This window comes from Oryzias melastigma, linkage group LG15, assembly GCF_002922805.2.
Source record: "Oryzias melastigma strain HK-1 linkage group LG15, ASM292280v2, whole genome shotgun sequence".
Taxonomy (NCBI): Eukaryota; Metazoa; Chordata; class Actinopteri; order Beloniformes; family Adrianichthyidae; genus Oryzias; species Oryzias melastigma.
In genome coordinates, this window is record NC_050526.1 from 23963106 (window position 1) to 23985698 (window position 22593).

The window sequence follows — 22593 nt, forward strand, 5'->3', positions numbered from 1 at the left end:
GGTTATTTTTTGTCTCTTTCAATTTTCAGACTGCTGCTGCTTTAGCTCAACCACTCATTTCTCCTGCTGAAAAATGCCTCTAACCTTGGAATTTAATCCTCTTCAACCTCTGCACTCATTAGTAAATACTCTCGGTGTCGGCTGAATCCACAAAAAGATGATTTATCGTCTCTTTCCTTAAATGTAAATTTTATGTCTGTTTGATCGCTGTCTCTCTGTCACTGTTAACCATGGGTCACTGCTGCATACTGAGCAGACCGTGCTGATGTGGGAGTGGAAAACAAGCATTAAAAGAAAAAAAAAAACATTTTTAGAGTTTAATGATAAAACTCACTCAAATCATGTCCACAAATGTGGTTGATTCATTGATGTGAAATGCAAATTAGAATGTAAGTTTAGGAACTTTGCATTTCTAGTGATTATTATACACACATTGTTCAGCAACAAGACAGACTGGGGTGACAATTAAAGTGCATTGAATTTTAATTAAAGAGTCACAGCTTCCCTGTTTTAATGGGTTCTGCAGTTTTAACTCTCTTCTACCAAATCCTTTGTATTTTGCTTTTTAGTGTTTCACTTTTAGGTTCTCCTTTCCTCTCTATTCACCAAATATTCATAACTTTTCACTGAGTCTCTGTTTTCAAAAGAAAGATAGCGAAAAAAGGAGATAACTGGCTACAAGAAAATCCTTTTAAGCTGGAAAAAAAAAAGAAAAAAAATCAGCTAAAAACTATTTAAAGTGACTCCTGACTGGGATAATGTCAAACATTTGAAAATGTGCTTAACAGTTAGTGTTCCCTATTAAAAAAAATCTGCATCTATCTAAAACCTATTTATATATCTTTCACAAAAGAAGTTTGAAGAACTGGAGCATTTTATGCCTTCTTAAGTGAAATTTTTGACAGGACTTGTAATAGAATAAATACATAATGCGACAAAACACAGACTCACATTCTTCAACAGCCAGAGCTTGCCTTTTTGTCCATCACATCCTTTCTTTCTTTCTGCCTCCCTGTCTTCTCATTAGGAATCCCTTTGGCTTTTATACCTAGCACGTTGTCGAGTCTTACCAAGAAAACCTCTGGGATCTATTAAGAGCTCGCCTTTCGTGTTTCTGTCTTCCACCCACTATTAAAAAGAACCACTATGTTCTTTATTCAGAGGAAACTAAAAGCACACCAAACAGCTGACTGTTCTGTCAGTCTGTGCAGCCATTAGGCTCACACCATACTGACAGTAACTGAGTTTGTTTCCCTGAAGGAAGTAGTGTTGGTGGGAATAGGAGGGGATTAGCAGCAACAAACCTAAAGGAAGTTACAGACGATGTTATCTTAAAGAGGGGAAATCCCTACTATTTGACTTTTTCCTGATTCAAAAAAAGATTTGAAAAAAAGACAAACGAAAAACTTCAATCTATTAATTTAATTTAGACTAAAAAATCCACAAAAGATTTTCTAAGCAGGACAATTTACTCACAAACAGTAAATAAATAAGGAGATGTTAACCAAGACTGTAGTAAATCCATATCTGGTGGTTTATTATGTATAATGTGAATAATGAAGGATGGCATTGTGTTCTGCTCAATGATAAATCGCCTCTGAATCTATAACAAGCGAACGCATTTTATCTTGTTGTCCGCAGATAAGCATGATGCTGCATTTTCACGGAGCAAAGATGGATGGGAGAGCTCTGTGACAGTGGATCAAAGAGGGAGCATTCTTGTGCTGCCTGCATCTTTCTATATACTGATGTAGGACAAATGATTGACTGCTCTGATTGGTATCTGCTGCGGATGATGTGAAAGTTTCAGAGGTGATCTTGAAATAAGATTCCATAAGACAACTTAAATAGAAAAAAAATACTAATTTTCACAGCTACAGTTAAATATCTACGCTGAAATGTGATGTTAATTACAGCTAAGTGACATTCAAGAGCGCTAATGAAAAACTCAAAGAAAAAAAAAAAAGGTGGTGTTTTAGTTTGCACGTTTTATTTGAATTTTCCCTGTATGAGTCAGCACTGACTGAAAAAGTGTTCTGTGTAACAGATGATCTACACCCCAGCAAGTGGCAAAGGCCATACTGTGAGGTGTTTCATCAACACATTTCAATAGTAGAGCTTAAGGGGCTGGAAAATCAGAGCACATGCAGCAACCCTCAGAACTGTTAGAATCTAAAAACAAACAGCACAATTCTTCCATACTTACATAAAAATGATAAAACTTCTCTGTTTTTCTTAAGAAATGCAAACTTAACTCATCTGCCATGTAAAATCCCACAATCAACTCAACAAAATAAATGGCAAAGTACAGCAAAATAATGTACTTAGTTCCAGTAATGTTTGCTTATTCCCATTTTTGTCTGCAAAATGTAATTACATTTTTATCTCATGTCTTTATCCCACTACTATTCACGTTGATAATTGGAAACTTCCTGTCCATTCCAGAAATGCAAAAGTTACTAACTTTCAAATGGTTATTTCTGTGTGCTTTGGGCTAGTGTGCTTCCTCTAGAAGGATCACAGTCTTTGAATATAAATGAACACATGCAGAATGAGGATCTTAAGCGGAACATTATTGTACTCAGTTGGACAATTTTGCAAAAAAAAAAAAAAAAAAAAAAAAAGAGCAGCTGAAATTGAGTTCAATGATACACCGCTCTTTATGGTGCACTTTTGCAAGTTCTCGTGCATCAAACAATTTAGGAGATGCCCTGCAGTAATTGTGAAGCTGGAATAGTATTTTATTAAGTAGAAAAACTGTTTTCTGTACACTAAAAACATAAAAAACTAGTCTGAAAAAAAGACAATCAACGTAAAACACGGACTGCAATGGATCAATACAACGAAAAAGTTTGATAAACATAAACAAAAAGCCCAGCAATTCAAAGGGGTTCAAAATAGCTTGTATATTGTGACTGAACATGATTTATCTTGTATATTTGAACATTTTACTGAGTTTTTGTTGTTTCATTCATGGTCTGTTTTTATAAAAACACTTTTCCAAATTATTCTCACAAGAAAAGCATGCACTGAAAGCTGAGTTTGATAAAGTGTTGTACTTTTGCCTGCAGCACCCAGAAGCTCTTTCTCTGAACATTTTTTTTTTTTTTACTTCAGTCATGCATTTTTCTCCCCTTTTTTACCTCAACTTTCTGTGCTCAGAGAATCTATTCAGTTCTGGACTGAAGCTGAAAAAGTGCAGTTGAGGGCAATCACTCTAAAAGGTCAGAGATGAGTTTTGTCCTAATCTCCACAAACATCTCTGACTGAATTGAAGAAGAACGGAACGTGGAGACTGGTGCTCAGCAATCTGAAGCGTTTACAGCAGATTATAGACAAAAAAGAAGATAGAAATACCTGACTTACCTTCTGCCAGCAGACGCACCGCGTGCACAAAGGAGGGATCCAGGCTGTTTTTCTCTGCCAGCAGTTCAGGTAAGCACTTATCTGGATGCATTCTGATCACAGCTCTTCAGCAGCAGAAGCGCAGGTGTGATCAGGGGAGTGCTGAGCGTCGGAGTGCAGCTGTACCTTCTTCCCCTCCTTCCTAACAGTGGCTGCAGTTGGTCTGGTTTTAATGAATGGCAGCGGAGGGGAAACGCCCAGGAAGAAAAAAAACCCTCAAAGAGTCCGAAATACCTGACCAGAGGCTGAGCAGTGACTCAGAGGTGTGAGCCCATCCCGGCCGCTGCTGCCTCTTGTCGGCAACCCGCCAGACTCCCGGGCATCTCAGCCCGCGGCCCCGCCCCCTTCCACATGATTGGCCACGTTGAAGAATCGGCGCTGATGAAGAGCTGAGGAGTTCCCCCACTGAGGGCAATGCAACACACAAGGTCGAGGACTTCTTATTAACACCTCCAGCCTGAGAGCTCAGCACGATCCAGAAGAAAATGTGCTTTCAGTCTAAGATAAATCAAAATAACTCCCATTCAAGTCGGTTCATTTCTTTCAGATTGAACTAAAACGCTGCAGTTTAATTAATGTCACGCAACAACTAACCTCCTCCTACACTCGACTGAGTCCAGACAAGCCAGACTGTCCACTGGTGTCAATAATCCACGTCAGGATGATCCGCGGAGCCGCGGCGCTGCTGGGGCTTTTGTGTCGCTGTCCGTGGTGCTGATCCGAGCCCGCTCCGCCGCTTCATTGAGGCTGATGTGACGCTTTTCTCATTAGGTTTTGCCTTCCAGAGTTCAAAGTTCTTGGAGATAAGAATAGAGTTTCTTTGTTTGAATAATTAATCTTATATTGTTCTTCCTTGTGAACATTTTGTTCACTGCAGATTTTTCCTTCAACTATAAAATAAATAAAAGAAAATTAAAAACAGACTTAAGACTGACTTGACTGTTATGGGGTTGCTTTTAGGATTTTTAACTTCTTCTTCTTCTTCTTATGCATCATCTCAAATGCCAAACAGACAAACAAACAAACAGTCAAGTGAGCAATCAAAAAAAATGTTATGAAATGTTTAAAAAAAAAACGTGTGAGAAAAAGTGATTGTGACCTGACATTTGGGTCTCACATACAGAGTCTTAACACTTGAGTTGAGACTTAAATTTTGGGATTTTATGACAATTCTTTTTTGTTTATTCTTTCTTTTTGGAAACAGAGTACTTGTTGTTTATTGGCATTATGTAATTTTTATTTTATTTTCAACTTAAGAACTTAAGTCTTAACTTGAAATTTTAGCTAAAGACTTGGCTTGAAATGAAATGCCAATATTTGAGACTTGACTTGGACTTGCAAAAGGGGACTTTAAGCACCACTGGTAAGAAATGTAATAATATTTGTGTCTCATCTAAACCATTTCCTTGCTCTCTAACATTATTGATATTAACTTGAATCTAAAAGTCATTTTCTGCACAGCATGCTCTGATTTCCTTCCTCACAAATTGCATTTCATCAGATGAGGCTGGAGAACCATCAAGACTAGCTGCACTTGACCTTTACAGTTGCTTCTCTGTGAACTAATCAGTGGAAATAGAAAACTGTACATAAATAATGAAGCTGGGAGAATTTTTTTTTGCCGTTATATATAAAACATTGCTTATCTAATAATTGAAGGGGCTTATACTTCAGTTATTAACCAAATATTTCGCCCTTGATAGTTGTTTCAACTTTATTAAAACCCATTTTTGAATACTGAAATGTTTATTTTATGTTCATTTAAATTTTGTTCATATAGATATGAGTATTTTGTCCAAAGTCTAATTGGTAATACAGGGTTAGAACAAGATACATTTGCCAGGGAAATAACTTATAGATTTCTTAAAACCACAAAAATGTTGTTAGTATTGGAGTTACATTTATTTGTATTGATAAAAAATGCTTTTTACTAACTTTACTTTTAAATTAATATGTATCAAATGTGCAAGTGTTGTTGTATGGAAGCTGTAATTTGTAGTTTATTATTTATATATTTTATAAAACATATTCAATTATATAATTCTTTGCCTTTTTGATTAATTAAGAAGTGGATTTTTTATTTATTTATTTTTTTTTTTTTTTACTTATAGACATTTAATATTGTTTACTGTACTTTTTGTTTAACTTTCCAGTCAGGCTTGAGCCCTTTTATGTTCTCAAGAGGCAAGTGACCCCATGTACAAGTCACTGGCTGATTACAAGAAAAAAATAAGAACAAAAACAAATGAGACAATCACTGATGCACGTTTACAGCAGAGTCACCTCTAAGTTTAACACACATGTTTCTGTTGTGGGAGGAAACTAGTGCATCCAGAGAAGCTTGTAGAGAACAGGAAAACTTTGCTCCCCCAACACCCCTTCTTAAATGAGAGCTCATTATTTTGCGGCATCACACTTCTATTCATTTCCATGCTCTTTTAAAAAATCAATAGCATTGTCTCTAAATTGAGGACTAACTTTGTTTTCCTGCTTGGCAGCCTGTGACAATGAGCTAGAAAATGTTGGCCAGCATCATATTTGCATTTCATGCTTACTGAACCTTCACTGATTTGATTTCAGTCTGCAAACTAATTTATGTAAAATAATAGTAGCCACACTGCTCTTGCTAATGATGCCCACTATCTCAGTTATTATGTTTTGATGCTGTGATTCTATGAAATGTTTGGTTGTGTTGACCTCAACATACAAACCTAAAATAAGAAATTGTAAATGTGCATGTTTATTTCAATTTTTAATCCCTATAAAGAAAAATGAATAAATAAATATGTGTAGGAGTATAAAAAGTAAGTTGAATATACATATGTTATGCTATTTATGCGATAAATTACATTATTTGGTAGACCAAATGTTGAACAACCAAATAGACAACACTTGAATTGTTTTCTACTGCCCTCTGCTGGCTTACAAACTACATTACAAGTGTGTTCGAAAATTCGAAATAATTGTTAGAACTCTAGTTGTGTTTATGAGTTTAACTGTTTTTTCTTCTGAATTTTTGACTCTTTTTTATTCTCAACTGGTGTAAGCCTAAATATAACCATAGGACATTGTGACTATTTCACTTTGAGTTTTTCTTTTGTTTGTTTGTTTTTTTGTCCTTCATCCTCGTCTATTTTTCTCCCTAATTAACTTTTAAATTATCTTAAAAAGACAACCAAATCTTAGTTTTTACAGTTCCGCTTAAAAAACTGTTGTATTGGAAAATTTTATTTTGAAAGTTCAGTATTACGTAATGTATTGCGTAAGGCTTTTTTCTTCCGCGCGCAGGAACGCCTGAGTCACGTGACATCGGGAGACCCTTTTTTTTGTTCTCTCGTGGCTGAAAGTGGGGCAGCAGGAAGGTAAGCAGACTGTGAATGTGGTGTTGCAGCGTAAACGTCACTAATGTCGAATATGAGTAAAATAATTAGTAAACATTTGTTGATAATAATTTCATTTTCCAATCAACGTTGATCCAGGTGTAATAAACTAAACAATAATAATAACACTTGACTAATAAACTTTAGGACTTTTATTTAGCATAGATTTAAACTGTTTTATATTGATGATTTTAATTAAAACAAAGCAAAAATAAAAAATAAAAAACAATAAAAAGTAGTTTGATTGGGTAAATTAAATGTTTTTAGCCATAAAAAAGTCATCATAGACACTAATTAGTTACATTTCTTATACAAGACAAATGTAATTTGGTTTAGCTTTTTAGCTAAATACAACAGGTATTATAGATGTTATAGTACATGTAAAACATCCGTCAGGTTGCAAAGTTCATTGTTAACCCCGGTTATCTTCAGTTTATCAGCTCCTTCAATCGTGAACTAAAGGGGACAATGTCAAACGTGTGTTCGAGCTTTAATCAGCTATTAAGATTTTGGAATTTAAAGTCAGTTTAATAAAATGTTTGACATCTCTCTAGAACCCCTAAAATGATTTGTTACATTATACTCATTTGCATGAATGTATCTTTTGAGAAAAGTGAAACCAAAAAACTTGCAGAGCTCATGTTATAAATTGATCTCAAGGTTTTCTTCCTTGTTCCATAACAGGACCATGTCTGCGGTTCTGGTGGTACACGGTGGGGCATGGGCCATACCAGATGAGCTCGCCGAAGCTTCTGTTGATGGAGTGAAAACTGCAGCACGCAAGGGATTTGTAGTGCTGAGAAATGGTGGAAGCGCTTTAGATGCTGTGGAAGCAGCTGTGAAATCTTTGGAGGATAACACAGTGTTCAATGCAGGTAAAAGATAAATAAATATAATACTCAAAGGTTTTCTGCCATGTTCTATTTACCAATATGGTAATGAAATTGTCATCATTTAGTAAATGCATTTACGTATAGCCATTTAAGCAACTTCTTCAGACTGTAAAAGTTTTGTCTTTCTTCATGCACCATGATTTTTAACGTATTTTTGTGTTTGGTCCACTCTTATGAATCAAAACCACCGATGATTTCAATAATTCTTTATTAAATCAAATATAATATTTTTAATTTATTGTCCAGCTTTAGCCTCACTCTGCTGCCACCTGCTGGTGTTGCTTCAGACTTCAAGCTCATGTATATGACAGATTTTTTAGAGGTACAAAATTTTGAAACTTTATGAAAACAAGAGCAACAAACAACTGAACTTTTGTGTTGAGACATTTATTAAAAAAACTGGAAGGAGATATAGATCTTTATGCAGCATTTCACCCTAGAATCAAAGCCATCAAGGTCTATTCGCTGGTAAAATTAACTTGTGTGCACACTGACTTGCTTAGTCCTATTAAGTCATTTTGTCACTTGTTTTCATCCATAGAAAATCTGCCCAAACAGATAAATCATTCTGCTACTTTAAATTGCGTATATTTATTTGTCTAAGATCAGTTGTAGCACAACTTGATTCTATCCACTAATATGATACTAAGAAATGGGTAAGAAGCTTTAGATAAAAAATATATATATTTGCCCAATCATAAAAGTAACATTTATTATTTTCATTTATGATTTGTTTCTTTCCATATTTAATTATCAACATGTTCCCCGAGTCAGTCCTTGACAAACACAAGTAAAACGAAATTGTCTTATGTGCAGAACCTTTGCATTTTTACAAAATACAAAATCATTCAAATCTGTGTTGTTGAATACATTTTATGTCATTACAGTTTAAACTTCAAAAGTTTTCAATGTGTAATGTCTTTTTGAGATTTTGCATGTCAAACGATACCTGTAAATAATTTGGAGTAAATGTAAAAGCTATGCAAATCAAAACGAGGTTACAATGCAGTTTTGTCTCCATCTAGTGGAAATTGTAAAAGTTGCAGTTAAAGTGAAACTGGATTTGTGGCCACTTATAAAACTGCATTTTTTTTAGTGCAAAATGTTTGAAGGAATTTATTTGCTAAAACTGTCTTTGCAGGACATGGTGCCACATTAAACATTGATGGAGAAGTGGAGCTGGATGCCATCATCATGGATGGAAGAACCCTTAACTGTGGTGCTGTGTCCTCAGTGAAGAATATTGCTAATCCTGTATCACTGGCACGGGCAGTAATGGAGAAGGTTAGTTTATTTTATTTATTTTTCTTCACTTCAATTATAACATTGTATGACACTTTTATTTAAATGAACTTATAATACTGTTTTGTATATAAATGCTTTGTTAAAAATATATCTTTAGGCGTTGTCTATTACCACAATAATAATAATAAAAGTCTATTTAAAGAAAAGTGATGCTGGAGCTCTTTTATATTTATATATTTGTTCTGTTACATGATTCCTGCCATGGAAAACCTCAGACTTCTCACATCATGCTGACAGGAAAAGGTGCAAACCTGTTTGCAGAGAGCGTTGGCTTCAGCACAGTTCCTACTGATACACTGGTGTCTGAATTTGAGAGGAAAGAATGGGAGAGACACAAAACTTATGTTACTGGAGTATTGGAGGATTTTAACACTCAGTGGTATGTATCTGTTCGTTTATACATGACAATTCTCTCTGTACAATTGTAGCATCTAAGCACCATGAACTCAGTCTAAATAAAAAAATATAGTATTAATGTGTATCAGTATGTATTGAAACACCAAATTTGTAAAAAAGCAAACTTTAAAAAAGTTGATAAAGAAATCATACAGTCCAAAAGATTTGTTAGTAATATAAACCTAGTTGCAGTGTAATGTCCTTTATCAGTGCTGTATAAAATATTTTATACATCCCAATGCAAGAAAAAAAAGGAATCTGTAAAATTTAAAGCAGAGAAGTTTCTTAGGGTGACATGTAAGTTATTAATTTGGTTCATAAATCATTTTTCCTTTCATTCATCATATGGTTCGCTATGTACAGCTTATATTCAATGCTGCAATGTCAGGAAGACTCATGGATATAGACAAAAAGGTCAAACCTTATGGTTAAAATTGTCTTAAACCCTGAAAAACAGATTAAGTAAGTCGTAAAATTTACATCACCAATGACTGTGCTGGCCAGGGTTTCTGAAAAAGACACGGTACAAATCTGAACATTAAAAATAATTATTTTCATCAAGTAGAAAACACAATAGTTTATCAGTAAAGTCACAAAAGATTATATGTAAAAAAAAGTGCATTATACACATTAGATGTGCTGTTATTTTGTGTATTCTTTTCTCACAAGGGCTCATGATACAGTTGGAGCGGTTGCTGTTGACAGTTCCGGCAATGTTGCATGTGCAACATCTACTGGAGGGATTAGGAATAAGATGGTTGGGCGAGTAGGAGATTCGCCTGTCATTGGTATGACTACATATACACACATTTTTTATCCAAATTATTTTTGTTCATTAAAAAAAAAAAAATCAGCTCATCAGTTTGTCACTTTTAAAACTCAGTTTCCACAAGTACACAATTAATTTAAGCTTGTCTCTCTTTTTTTCACATATTCGTATCAGAATTACATTAGACACAAAACATTTTCTTCACATTTTGTTTGCAATGTATTTTGCTTCCTTTGCTGTAAACAAGGATGTGGAGCATATGCAGACAACTTCAGCGGTGCAGTGTCTTGTACCGGTCATGGAGAATCCATTCTCAAAGTCACGCTGGCCAAACTCATCCTCTCACATGTTGAACAAGGTATCCTTGTTATCAAAATATTATACATTATTCGTTTTGGTGAATAAAGCAACAGATTCAACAGATGTGATTTATCTTCTCCTACAGGTGAGTCAGTCGCAGATGCCTCACAGCTGGCCCTGCAGTACATGGGTGAGCGTGTCCAGGGAGCAGGAGGTGCTATCACAGTTTCTCCGTCAGGAAAGTGGGCTGCCACTTTCACCACACAGCGAATGGCTTGGGCTGCTGCAGAAAACGATGTGCTGTGGAGTGGATTGGACCCAAATGAAAGAAAGAAAGAGAATCTGAACTAGCAGCAGCATTAGTCATTGTCTCTGACAGTAAATGTTAAATTCACAATGTTTAGGTCAGTGAGCAATTTTTAGTTTATCATTTTAATCAGAATTTATGTGTAACTGAAATAATATCCAGAAAAAATACTTTACACTTGGAACATTTTCACTTTAGCCTATAAGTTGTGAAAATATTGTGTTAATAGATACAACTATTTTTACTAACTGTGAATTTTAAATAAATGTTTTAAGTGTGCATTTTTAAAATGTCTGCTGCATTCCTAGTGATTTCACAATTTGTTTCCTTTAGCATGAAAGATTATTTGCATTTTTGAAATATATACAGGGGCTGCACGGTGGCGCAGTGGTTAGCGCTCTTGCCTCACAGCGAGAAGGCCCCGGATCGAATCCCGGCTGGGACCTTTCTGTGTGGAGTTTGCATGTTCTCCCCGTGCATGCGTGGGTTTTCACCGGGGACTCCGGCTTCCTCCCACCATCCAAAAACATGCTTCATAGGTTGATTGGTGACTCTAAATTGCCCCTAGGTGTGAATGTGGGAGTGAATGGGTGTGTGATTGAGGCCCTGAGACAGACTGGCGACCTGTCCAGGGTGTACCCTGCCTTCGCCCATCAGTAGCCGGGTTAGGCTCCGGCACCCCCGCGACCCCGAAAGGGACGAAGCGGTCAAGAAGAAGAAGAAATATATACATATCTAGTTTATTATTATTACAACATCCAAAAATAAAATGGTAGGATTACACATATGCAGTGCCTGGCACTGTTACTTCAATATGAAAAATGCTTCTGTCTTGAATTGCGACAGGGTCTTCCATCTTTTTACTGTCAGGAAACCTTCATGTAGACTAAGTGATGACTCTAAAATCACCCATTGGGAGTTAGTGTCTTTTCTAGAAGGCTATGTGGTTCTGCAATGGACTGATGGACATCTTGAGGGTGTCCTGCTGTCCCCTTCCTATGATTTCTGGGACACAATCCATCTGAGCCCTACCTGCCCTTAGTAAAAATAACAAAGCACACCTGAATTTTATTTTAAGCATGCTTGAGATAACTACAAGTATATTACCATGTAGTGTAACTGAATATTTTAGACTAAATGGACATTTTGTAAATTAATAATACATAGATGCTAAAGTAAACTTCTAGTATATTGTCTCACATTTAGTGTAGACTAAGTATACTTTTGGTACACTTAAATAGACTACCTTTTTCCAGATTTAAATAATAAACATGTGGATTTGTAGTAATTGTCATACTTTATTAAATGTGAGTTAGCAATTATATGTATTACCTTAAGTTATCTATTATTTGCATATATATTTGCGTGAAAAATAGTGTAAATCTAAATTTAATCTAAAAATGTTGGGTTTTTCTCAACTTCAAAGCTACTTTTAAAGAGTAATATTTTATTTAAGTCAGAACATTTAAACTTATATGTCAACGTGGCTCTAAAATAGTTTATTTGTCTTGCCTGATTATTGGAAAATTATTGATAATCACAGTGCTTAATACACTAAATCTCAATTTAAAATGAAAGGTTTTCATTAGGAACAGATTGCAATGATAACATTAGACTGCGCATGCTCGAAATGAATGAATTCACTATTCGAGCATAGTTAAATGTATTTGATGAACATCTAAACATGTTTTCAAACTAAACGATAAATAAGAGAATGTGTACTGTGAGTTGATACAGTATCCCGTACTGTAAAGCAGGTTGTAATGAATCATGCTATCGTAAACAGAAACCACGTGACAGGAATCGCTGGTTGTCAGGAGTTTTGCAGCAGCGCCACGAATGACGGCTAAGTCGGAGGAAGTTGCTTGGAGCAGCTGTGCTAGCATGTAACCTTTCACGAGTGAGCAGGAGCGTCGCTACAACCGAGAGGTGAGAGCCTAAAACATACATAACTAGATATGTTAAAACGTGCAGCTGCATGTACAGAGATGTATGCATGTGGGCGTCACCATCTAACGAAGTATCAGCGCTCGGGCTAAAAACAAACTTGCTATCTGAGGCCTGTGCTAATGCTAACTAGTTAGCCCGTCTCACATATTTTTACATCAAACGGTCTGTTCCACTTTGTTATATAACTTTTTGAAAAACTTTTAAAACCATAAATACGTCCTGCAAATTGTAGTGTTTAAGATAAATGTAAAGTTTAAAGGAACATTTCGTTATGACTTAAAAGTTGTTTCTTAAGTTAGCATGGTGCTAGCATCATGATGGCGATTGCATCGAGGGCTGCATCGTTAGCGGAGCTGTTAGCACCTTAATGGAATATTCTTATTTTAAATTGCATATAGTTTTTTGCAGTAATATGTTTTTAAGCAGTTCTTGGATAAGTCTAGAACTTGCCTTTTCACACCGTCACATTCTTCACGGAAATTAGCTTTAATCGTGTTTATTTTTGGCATTTTTCAGACTGCGTAGCCCCCACAGTCCTTGATTTTAATCTTTGGAGGTAATCAACTGTTTCCTACCCGCTCTCCTCCCCCTGACCAGCAGTAGGAATAGTTGGATTAGCTTAATAAAACACTTCGTAAACACACTCATGCATTTCGTGTTTGCCAACTGTTTGTGTTTCCTCAGGAAGGCAGCAGCATTCATGGATATTGTGGACCCCTTAAGCCATTTAATACCCAGTGATCAGTTGGATGAGTCCCTGGTAATTGGTCAGAACTTGGAATCTGAGGCCAGTAATGAGTTTCGACCGGGACACAAACCTGAAGACTCTCTAAAGAACATGCTGAGTGACAAAGATCCCATGTTTGGATGTGCAAACACTCAGTTCAATCTGCTGGACCATGAGGATCCCGCTTTTCAGATTGCTGATTCGGCAGGTATGTACACAATACTAAATATACCTTATTTTTGCTTTCAAATGGCTTTAACTCAAAAACTTTATGTAGTCATTTATATAATTTAAGTTTGAAAAATCTCATTAAGTCACAATAAGTCTTCGCAGTGAACAGCTGTGCATGGTCAAGCACTGTTAGCAGTGTTTGTACTAATGATATACCATGTTTTTTAAGAAAGTGACTATTCACACGTAATTAACACGTGCGGCCAGTGCTGATTTTTTTTTTTCTTGGCCACGCGGACCCGAAAAGAAAGGTTAAGGTTAGGATTAAAGTTAGGGCTAAACCACCCAAAGGTTCCGGAGCGCGGCTGTGTCTGCAGCTCACCGCTCCCCTAGGAGATGGATCAATTGCAAAGAACACATTTCACACATCTAGGCGCGTGACAACTAATGGAACTTTAACTTCATGTTTATCTTTAAATATGTGCCCCCCCATCAAAATTTAACAAAATATGTGTGGGTAATGTGCATCTTGGCTGGACATATTATAGGTGGCCAACATGAAAATCAGTTTTTGTGCTGGTCGGACGTAAATAATTTTTTTTAAATGTGACAATTTGTGATGATTTTTTTTTATCCTTGACAGTGCTTCCAAAATGATCATCTTTATTTACTCTTCAATTAACGGTTTATTTTTTATTTTTTATCTCCTCCACAGGTCCAGACAGCGGTTCCACGTCTAAAGACACCACAAGTGAGCTAAATCTTGCAGAAACCTCATTTGAAGTTAAATTCCTTAGCACAAAGATAGATCTAGTCAGCTTAGATCAGAGTAAGTGTGATAATACTAACAACACAGTATTATTTTGTAAAACAATTGAAGTGATAGAAAACAAATTTAGGATTTTACAGTTGTTTTAATCTTTTTGAGGTAAAGCACTAATGCAATATTAGTAATAACATGACAATTGTAATACAATAAAAAGGATTTGATCACCAAAAATGTAATCTGAGGATTGCAGATGTGCAAATACATGTGCAATCAAGTTGATAAATTAGGACAAAAATATTTTTTAAATGTTGATCAGTTTGACTTGTACTTATTACTTGTTTTGTTTTTACCCAACAGACTGCAGAAGTGGCCCCAAGCGTAGGATGCCCACAAACTCCTTAATTCGAGGAAAACCAGGAAGAAAACCAGTCAACAGGCTACGCAACTCCTTCCTTATCGAGAAAGGAGTTAAAGGGCCCAAGCTTAAGAAGGAACTGACTTCAGGAGGTCGCATTAATATTCATGATCTCGATGGTGGATCGTGGTTGAGTCCAGCAGTTGTGTTGAGGCGACTAACAGTTACAATTGGAGGATTTAAGATTGAATTGCTTCCAGGACCTTCTTACATGCAAAGTGGCGATATAAGCCAGTTGGCAGGCTTGGATGAGACCATGTATCAGTCTGATATTGGTTTGGCCATGCTTCCAGACGCTGTGATCAGCGGACAAAACCCTATATCAGAAAGCATAGTAGAGATGGATCCTCAAAAGAGTGATGCTGATGAGGTCGCTCTTGGGCTGGGCCCATACGTGAACCCTAACGACGTGCAGACATCCAACGGGACCTGTGTGGAGAACCCATCCATGCCAGAGAGAAAACATGAAGATCCGAGTGGTACAGGAAAGCAAAAGCCAGGCGATGTCAAACACCCACACCGCAGTCACAATAACACAGCTGCTGTTTGTAAAAAGACTGAGGACAAAGAAAAGCGGCACACTGTAGTCAAAACAACCCCCAAAGCTAAGCCAGGGCCTGCATCTAGTAAGAACAAGGACTTAGTTCCATGTAAAACAAGCATCGCAATGAAGGACCATAAAGTGACTGAATTAAAGCCATCCAAAAGTATAGAAAGAGCAGACCTGCACAAACTGAAATCCCCCAAGGATAAAATGGTGGTTTCATCTTTGAAAAGACCTTCAGAGGTCTCTCAAAGCGAGCACACTGCCAAAGTGCAGAAGGTCCATGGCTCCAGTGAAGTTAAAACGGAGCCAAAATCTCCAGTTTCTCCAACAAAGAAGATCCACATGCCCGGCAGCCGTGCTGGGGATCACCAGGGATCAACCAAGTCAAATGCGCCTCACCATGTGTGCAAAGTTGAACCGTCTCACCAAACGCACAACCATCCTGGCAATTCTTTAAAACCCCCTCAGGAGGCAGGCAGTGACAATTTTAAACTGAAAAAGCTAGAAAAGATTCTTCAGAGGCAGAAAAGTAGAAATTCAAGAAGCATCTCGGTGGAGGAACCCCAGCTTTTCGTTCCAGACAATGCTCCTGCTGTGAAGAAGGAAGCCGCTGAAGAGCAACCGGTGACGAGTGAGAGTGTCTGGGATGGAAACAACTGTTGTGGTCTGTGCAAAAAACACCACAATAACATGTAAGCGTCACTTCCTCTAAATATTTAAAGACCCACTCTGGTGTTTTTAACATGTTTTTTTTCAACGATGGAGCACATGTATTTACAAAGTTAAGCTCAAAACTGCTTCATCAGTTTAATGCCCTGCCACACTTACATGAAAAGCGCACCTTTAAAAATGATGTGTTTTTTTCATGATTTGTTTTAGGTTTATGGTTGGTTGTGGTCGCTGTGACGACTGGTTCCACGGCGACTGCGTTGGTCTCGACTTGGCCAAAGTACGGGAGATGGAGGAGGAGGACCAGATGTATGTGTGCTTGAAATGCTGCGAGGAGGAAAGCAAGAAGGTGGAGCCTGAACCCCAGACAGCTGCCAAGTCCGAGACTCAAGAAAAGACTCAGGTACACGATCACAAGCTGCCTCCTAGAGCCCACCCAGGATCCTCCCAGACTCCTCCACCAGGGGGGGTCAAACCAGTAAGAAATGTAAGTGGGATCTTACTGAGTTCCACTAAGAAGCAAAGTTTGGTTTTACCTTCAATGAGTTTAAATTCTTTACAAAAGTGAATGCTTTATTTGTTTCCTTCAGCTAACTCATCCTCTGATATTATTCATAGCCAGTGTTACCAACCTTACAACGGTTTGTTTTTCTTTTGCTTTTACTACGGCGGCACAAAGGTGTCCACATGGGTTGGTGGTTAAATGCCGCACTCGTACTTAAAAATCTCACTTTAGTGCTTTATTCTCATTTCAAATGAAACACTTGTTTAATTAGCTCTAACTTCAGCAGTTTTAAAGTGTTCTTCCTCTTTTTGCTCTTTTCTCATGGAAACAGGATTCAGAAAGAAGACATTCCACTGGAGCCAGAGAGGTCACTCACAAAACAGGTGCATAAACCAGCTGTTCATGTAAAAATAATTTCCACTGTTCTTTTTTTATCACAGCGTTGAGCTCAAGATCAGACGGAGTTCATTCAGTTTGCAGCTCACTGTCTGAGTCATGCAGACAATATGAAGTGAACCCCGTTTGGTATTTTAAAACTGCTGCACATAATTAAGTTGAACCAAAGATTTATCATGCTTTATCTTTTTAATCTGTTACTTTATTACATACTTATATTCTCATAAGTGTGGTTATCCTCACCAGTTATATAAAATGTGAAGGCTGTCTTCATGGATTTCTTTTGCAATTAGAGTAGAAATGTGCTTCATTTATTAAGTTAGTTAAAATGTTGTCTTATTACAATTCTAAGTAGAATTTTTTTTTTTTTTACCTACAGGTGCTCACCAAAAACATGAGACCAAAAACAAGCCTACAGCTTTGGCTTCAAAAAAACCAGTGTCTGTCGATGCAATTCGGCGAAGTGTCCGAGATTCCCTCAAAGAAATCCTCACACAAAGGTCAGGAGTTAAAATGAGTCAAGTTGTTAACATTTAAGGACATCTATTTTTTTTGATTCATCACAACACATATTGATATCTTTCATTTCAGGTTAAAAGAGTCAGATTTACACATTTCAGTGGAGAGAGCCTCTGAGGTTGCCAAGAAGACAGAGAAGGAGCTCTTTCATCTCTTTAAAGACACTGATCACAAATACAAAAACAAGTACAGAAGTTTAATTTTTAACCTCAAAGATACAAAAAATAACGTGAGTATGACTTTTTTTAATTATTGCATTTTTTTCAGGAAAAAAAAAAACACAGTAATTTCTTTTTTTTAATTTCTGCAGGTCCTCTTCAAAAGGGTTCTAAAAGGAGAAATCTCTCCTGCTAATTTAATCCGCATGAGTCCTGAGGAGCTGGCCTCAAAGGAGTTAGCTGCCTGGCGACAAAGAGAAAACAGACATGTAAGTGACACTCGTTTGAAACTTCTAGTGGTGGTTACCTTAGAAGATTTCAACTTACCATCTCAAAATCAGTCTGCTGTGTTTCCATCTTGAAAACTGAGAGTTGGGTTGTTTAGTTGTACATTAAATTGGATTCCACCCAATTTTAATTTTTTTTAAGTAAAAAAATGTGTTTACTTTTGATTGGTGGGTGCTTTATTTTACCTCCATGATAAAAACTTTATATTAAAAGCTCTTTGGGATTAAACTTTATCTTAAAATATTTAAAATGTATATTTATGACCTCAAACAGAGCATCTAATACCTCAAGTGATGTGTTGTATGCAGTATATGTAAGACACTTGTACTTTCTTTTACAGACAATTGAGATGATTGAAAAAGAGCAGAGGGAGGTAGAGAGGCGACCCATCACTAAAATCACCCACAAAGGTGAAATTGAAATTGAGAGCCAGGAACCACTGAAAGTAACGGAGCCGGTCGAGGTGAGGGGTGAAGTCCTACAACAAATATACCTATGAGGAAAATGTTGGTTATTGCATACGGCTTCACAACTTTTTTTTTTTTTTTTTAAGATTGAGCTTCCTCCTGTTGTGACTGAAGTCCCAGCAGAAACCCCCAAAAGTCCAGAGAAAAAGGCAGAACTCATAAAGAAAGAGAAGGACACTACAAGTCAACACAAGTCTCACCTTTTTGATCTGCACTGCAAAATCTGCACAGGTAAAATGAGTCAGTACGTCCTCTAAATCTTAAGGTCCGTAGATTCTGTCTTTAAGGTTTATTTTTTCTCCCCGCTCAGGTCGCATGGCCCCCCCAGCAGAAGAGGGACCAAGCAAAGCAGCCAAAGTAGCGACCACTGTGGTTCGGAGGCAGTCAACCAAAACTGAGGAGGCACAGGTTGCAAACCCCCCAGCAATCGACGATGACCTACACCTCACTGTTTTAGAGGAGAGCTTCCGAAATGCCAAGTCAGGGCTTGATGTTAGGTAAGCAGCCCCTTCTTCCTTTCCCGTGCAGCTCATCGGACTGCAGTTGCTGCATTACTGCTGTGGTTTGTTGCAGATCGGATCATGCAAGTGGACGGGATGAAGAGGCTGCTTTTCTGTCCAACCTGAAGCCGCTGTGGCGAGGATTCATTCATATGCACTCAGTGGCTAAACTTGTGACAAGAGCTTTTCCAGTTTCTGGAGCTTTGGACAATTTAACAGAGGTAAGGAATGAAAAATAATCATTTTTATAAAATATATTGCATATTATTACCCCAAGGGCCGGATCCGGCCCCCGGGCCTGGACTTTGGCACATGTGATTTACATAGACCAAAATGTCAGACTTGAGGTGTTTGTTGCCTTTATATAGTTGACATTTTTAGCTGTTATGAGGTAAAAAAACAAAAAAAATTTTTAAATGTTTTTTTTTTTCCTCTGGAGCTGTTGCCGATGCCAGCAGAATTACAAACGCTCTTTAAATTACTGCAACTCCTTGACTTCTTATGTCAGAATCAGCTGGTTTACAATAATTGTGTAAACAATTTACTTCTCTAAAGTGTTGCATATCAGCGCAAAGCCACTTTTCACCACTTTGGAAACGTAAAATTATGCTAATTGTGTAAAACGGTTGAGGAATCACGGTAATTCAACAAACATCAACACTGGACCTAAATCTACAGTGTTAAAGGGTTAACGCATTTGATTGCTGAATTTTTAACTTTATAAAAGGGAAAATTATGTCAAAAGGTCATCTATTTAAAGACAACAGACACCTCAAACACATCAAATCCTCCATGGAGCAGAACAGATCCATAAGATATCTGGTTGTAAAAACTACACAAGTGTTAAAGGTTTTTCATTGGATTGGATTATTTTTTTTTTGTCTTGTTTGTCTCAGGATCTTCCCGACAGCATCCAGGTTGGAGGAAGGATAAGTCCTCAGACAGTTTGGGACTACTTGGAGAAGATTCGGGCAACTGGGACAAAAGTGAGTTTCAAGCAGTAGTTTCTAAAAAAAAAAAATTAAACTCAGAGAATTTAATTTAAATTAATGGGGAAGATGAAAAAATAATTTCTTACGTCCAATTTATGTCTATTTTTTTCCTCGTCTGAGCTGGCATTTGGCTTAAACTGTACAGCTGAAAAGCTCCAATATTGCTCGCCATTTTTGCTCTCCGTTTGGAGGGTTAAATGAAGGGAAAGGGAGAAGGGAATAATTCAGATTGGGCCTTAGGTTAGATTGGGGAAACTTCATAAGACCAGAAAATTTTACTTCTGTGTTTGTTTTTCTTTTTCAGGAAGTCTGTCTGGTTCGCTTCACCCCTGAGACGGAGGAAGATGAGATCTCTTACACCCTCCTTTATGCCTACTTCAGTAGTCGCAAGCGTTTTGGAGTAGTGTCCAATAACCTGAAACAAGTAAAGGACATGTACCTCATTCCTTTGGGCTCTGTAGAGAAAGTTCCTCATCAGCTTGTTCCCTTTGATGGACCAGGTACTAATCACTTAATTCCTCTGATAATTATTTGTTCTTATTGAAATAATTCATCATCTGTTTTGGTTTCTTTTGTTCTTTTTGAATTTGACAGGTTTGGAGAACAACCGCAGTAATCTTCTGCTTGGACTCCTAATTCGCCAAAGGCCAAAAAGGGAGTTTCTTCCAGTGGATGTGAATGAATCTGTAAAGATTGTTCCTGAAACTAAACCCATCACTGTTCCGTCAAAATCTACCAGAGAAACAGAGGAGGAAGAGAAACACTTCCTGTCCTCCTTAATGCCTACCAACAAGAAAGATGTGGACAAACCGCTCGACACCGCTGAAGAAGAGTCGGTCGCCGAGTCTTTTGAAGAATCATCTGGAGCAGAGGAGCCTGGTAGTCAGGAACCACTAAAACCACTTCGCTTTCTCCCAGGTGTGTTGGTGGGCTGGGGTGGAGAGTTACCACCTCTGCCAGACTTTAGTGATAAACCAATGACAGCAGGAGATGAGGCGGTGAAGATTAAGCCTCCTTCTAAATCAAACGCCGTTACTGATAACGCCAAGGGTCCAACAGCTGCTGCTCCTCGCTTCGTCATCAAGAAGAAAGAAGCAAAACCTAATAAAACGGAAGCTGAAGTGAAAGTTTCTGCTCCAAACAACTCCTCAAAAAAGGATAGTGCAGTAACGGTCCATCACGCATCAGTCACACTGAAAGATAAACCCCCAGATGTGTCAACTGAAGCATTCCTGGCAGGCTTGTCTGCGGCTGCAAGTGTTACTAAGAGTGGCAGTGCTGTCTCCACAAACAGTGATGCTAGCCTTTTGTCTGAAAGTGAAAAACCCACTGAAGGAAATTCATCCTCGCAATCCCAGGCAGCTTTAGATCACACAAATAGCTCAAAGCCTCCTTTAAGTGGAATACTGAAAAAATCTGCATATTCCTCTGTGCAGGAAGACAAAACAATGGTGCTACACAAAGATAAAGCCAGCCTCCCGAATCCGTCAAGTCCTAAAGCGGTTCCTGTGAGCAGCATTAGAAGTGAACCAGTGTTGCCTTTTCATCAAGGATATTTGCAGCTCTCCCAGGCAAGAACAAAAGACCAAAACCAGACTGCTTTGCCATCGTTTCTCACTAAAAAGAACAATCCTGGAACAGGCCAGCCCGCCGCCGCAGAAAAGCAAACACTGCATTCTGCTACAGCTCAAGCAGAGGGCAGCACGGAAGCTTCTGGACCCCAAAATGAACAGGGCGACTCAGGACCTTTGCAGGAGCAGCTTCACGGAAGCAGTGAGGCCTCAGATGTTCTACCATCTGACACCAGCTCCACCCCGCAAACAGACGACCAGCAGTCCCAAAACCAAGACAGTCAGTCGGAGCTTTCTGGTCAAAGCTCGCCTCCGGCCAAAGACCACAAACACCCACACGAACAATACAGCGACCCGTGGGAGAGGCCGCGCAACTCTGACGATAGAGATCACTACGGGAGGCACGGCCACAACAGAGAGCCCCACCACGGCAAAAAAAGCCGGCACCACGACAGAGAGAAGAAGCACGACTACAGCCACGAAGACAAGTACAGGGACCGGAGCAGGCATCACGGACACTCGGACGACCGGCGCGGCGAGAGGAGGAAAGAGAGATACCACGGTGAAGATCACAGCAGCCGTCACAAGGACAGACACCACCACAGGCGGGAATCCGAGTATGAGAACAGCCGAAGAAGTTACTCCTAATACCTTTTTCTGTTGGTGACTTTGCTGGCACACTTTGATCAAGACGGCTGTTTTATCTGTATACATTTGTATGCATCGCCATTGAACTTCCACCTTTGTGTATGAACTGTGCAGCTGAACTTCAAGTGGAGATTAGATTATTAACATAAACCATTTTTTTTATTCAGACCAAGAGGAAATCTCAAAAATGAAGCCGTTTCATTTAATCTTTTTATTGTAAATAGTTTTACACAGAGCTGCTGGATTGAGGACATTTCTAAGCCACCAGAAAAAAGCAAAGGTGTATTTTAGCGTATGACTGAGAAAAAGCTTCAACTTGTGGCCTGAATGTACTGAACCTATTTAAGAAAAACATTCAAACAGCAGCCGATTTTTCTTCTCAATTTAACTTCTTTTAATATTTTATATGCTTACTTTCCCTTGAATGTACATTTTGACCTGTAATATACATTAGAGATAAAGTGTGCCTTTGCACTTTGTGTTTATGTACATTTGGTAATAAAACTAATCCTTTTTTTTACTGTTGATTACAATGAATTGATTTTG

General features: G+C 37.9%; 3 protein-coding genes across 8 annotated transcripts in view; 2 read left to right on the forward strand and 1 right to left on the reverse strand.

Annotated features, from left to right (window-relative positions):
• Positions 1–6323, reverse strand: part of khdrbs2 (KH domain containing, RNA binding, signal transduction associated 2) — a 61024-nt gene extending 54701 nt beyond the window's left edge. Inside the window, exon 1 of the mRNA XM_024297958.2 lies at positions 3367–6323. Within this exon, the coding sequence (XP_024153726.1) occupies positions 3367–3457 (91 nt within the window). The 5' untranslated portion in view covers positions 3458–6323. The remainder of the gene's footprint in view (positions 1–3366) is intronic.
• Positions 6324–6427: 104 nt separating this feature from the next.
• On the forward strand, positions 6428–11045 carry si:dkey-103j14.5 (isoaspartyl peptidase/L-asparaginase). Its single transcript, XM_024297390.2, has 7 exons — positions 6428–6767; positions 7470–7660; positions 8820–8962; positions 9199–9362; positions 10049–10167; positions 10396–10506; positions 10594–11045. The coding sequence occupies exons 2-7, from the start codon at positions 7474–7476 to the stop codon at positions 10797–10799; spliced, it is 930 nt and encodes a 309-aa protein (XP_024153158.1). The 5' UTR covers positions 6428–6767; positions 7470–7473; the 3' UTR covers positions 10800–11045.
• A 1488-nt stretch (positions 11046–12533) lies between these two features.
• Positions 12534–22567, forward strand: phf3 (PHD finger protein 3). 6 transcript variants are annotated; one of them, XM_024296896.2, is made up of 17 exons: positions 12534–12684; positions 13390–13640; positions 14319–14432; positions 14730–16026; positions 16214–16490; positions 16594–16644; positions 16840–16891; positions 17284–17404; positions 17496–17652; positions 17734–17850; positions 18210–18332; positions 18423–18567; positions 18647–18833; positions 18910–19057; positions 19733–19822; positions 20133–20328; positions 20423–22567. In XM_024296896.2, the coding sequence occupies exons 2-17, from the start codon at positions 13406–13408 to the stop codon at positions 22045–22047; spliced, it is 4935 nt and encodes a 1644-aa protein (XP_024152664.1). In that variant the 5' UTR covers positions 12534–12684; positions 13390–13405; the 3' UTR covers positions 22048–22567. The 6 variants fall into 6 exon arrangements, with proteins under 6 accessions (XP_024152664.1, XP_024152669.1, XP_024152668.1 ...); XM_024296901.2 differs by having other exon boundaries at positions 14319–14354; XM_024296898.2 differs by having other exon boundaries at positions 12542–12684; positions 13394–13640.
• Positions 22568–22593: the final 26 nt, after the last annotated feature.

Excerpts from the sequence above, each read along its gene's own strand:
- si:dkey-103j14.5 (XM_024297390.2), top strand. The coding sequence starts at position 7,474 with ATGTCTGCGGTTCTGGTGGTACACGGTGGGGCATGGGCCATACCAGAT. Across the intron at positions 7,661-8,819 it reads TAACACAGTGTTCAATGCAG|GACATGGTGCCACATTAAAC; the intron begins GTAAAAGATAAA and ends CTGTCTTTGCAG. Across the intron at positions 10,507-10,593 it reads CCTCTCACATGTTGAACAAG|GTGAGTCAGTCGCAGATGCC; the intron begins GTATCCTTGTTA and ends CTTCTCCTACAG.
- phf3 (XM_024296896.2), top strand. The coding sequence starts at position 13,406 with ATGGATATTGTGGACCCCTTAAGCCATTTAATACCCAGTGATCAGTTG. Across the intron at positions 16,027-16,213 it reads AAAAAACACCACAATAACAT|GTTTATGGTTGGTTGTGGTC; the intron begins GTAAGCGTCACT and ends GATTTGTTTTAG. Across the intron at positions 16,892-17,283 it reads AGAGGTCACTCACAAAACAG|GTGCTCACCAAAAACATGAG; the intron begins GTGCATAAACCA and ends TTTTACCTACAG.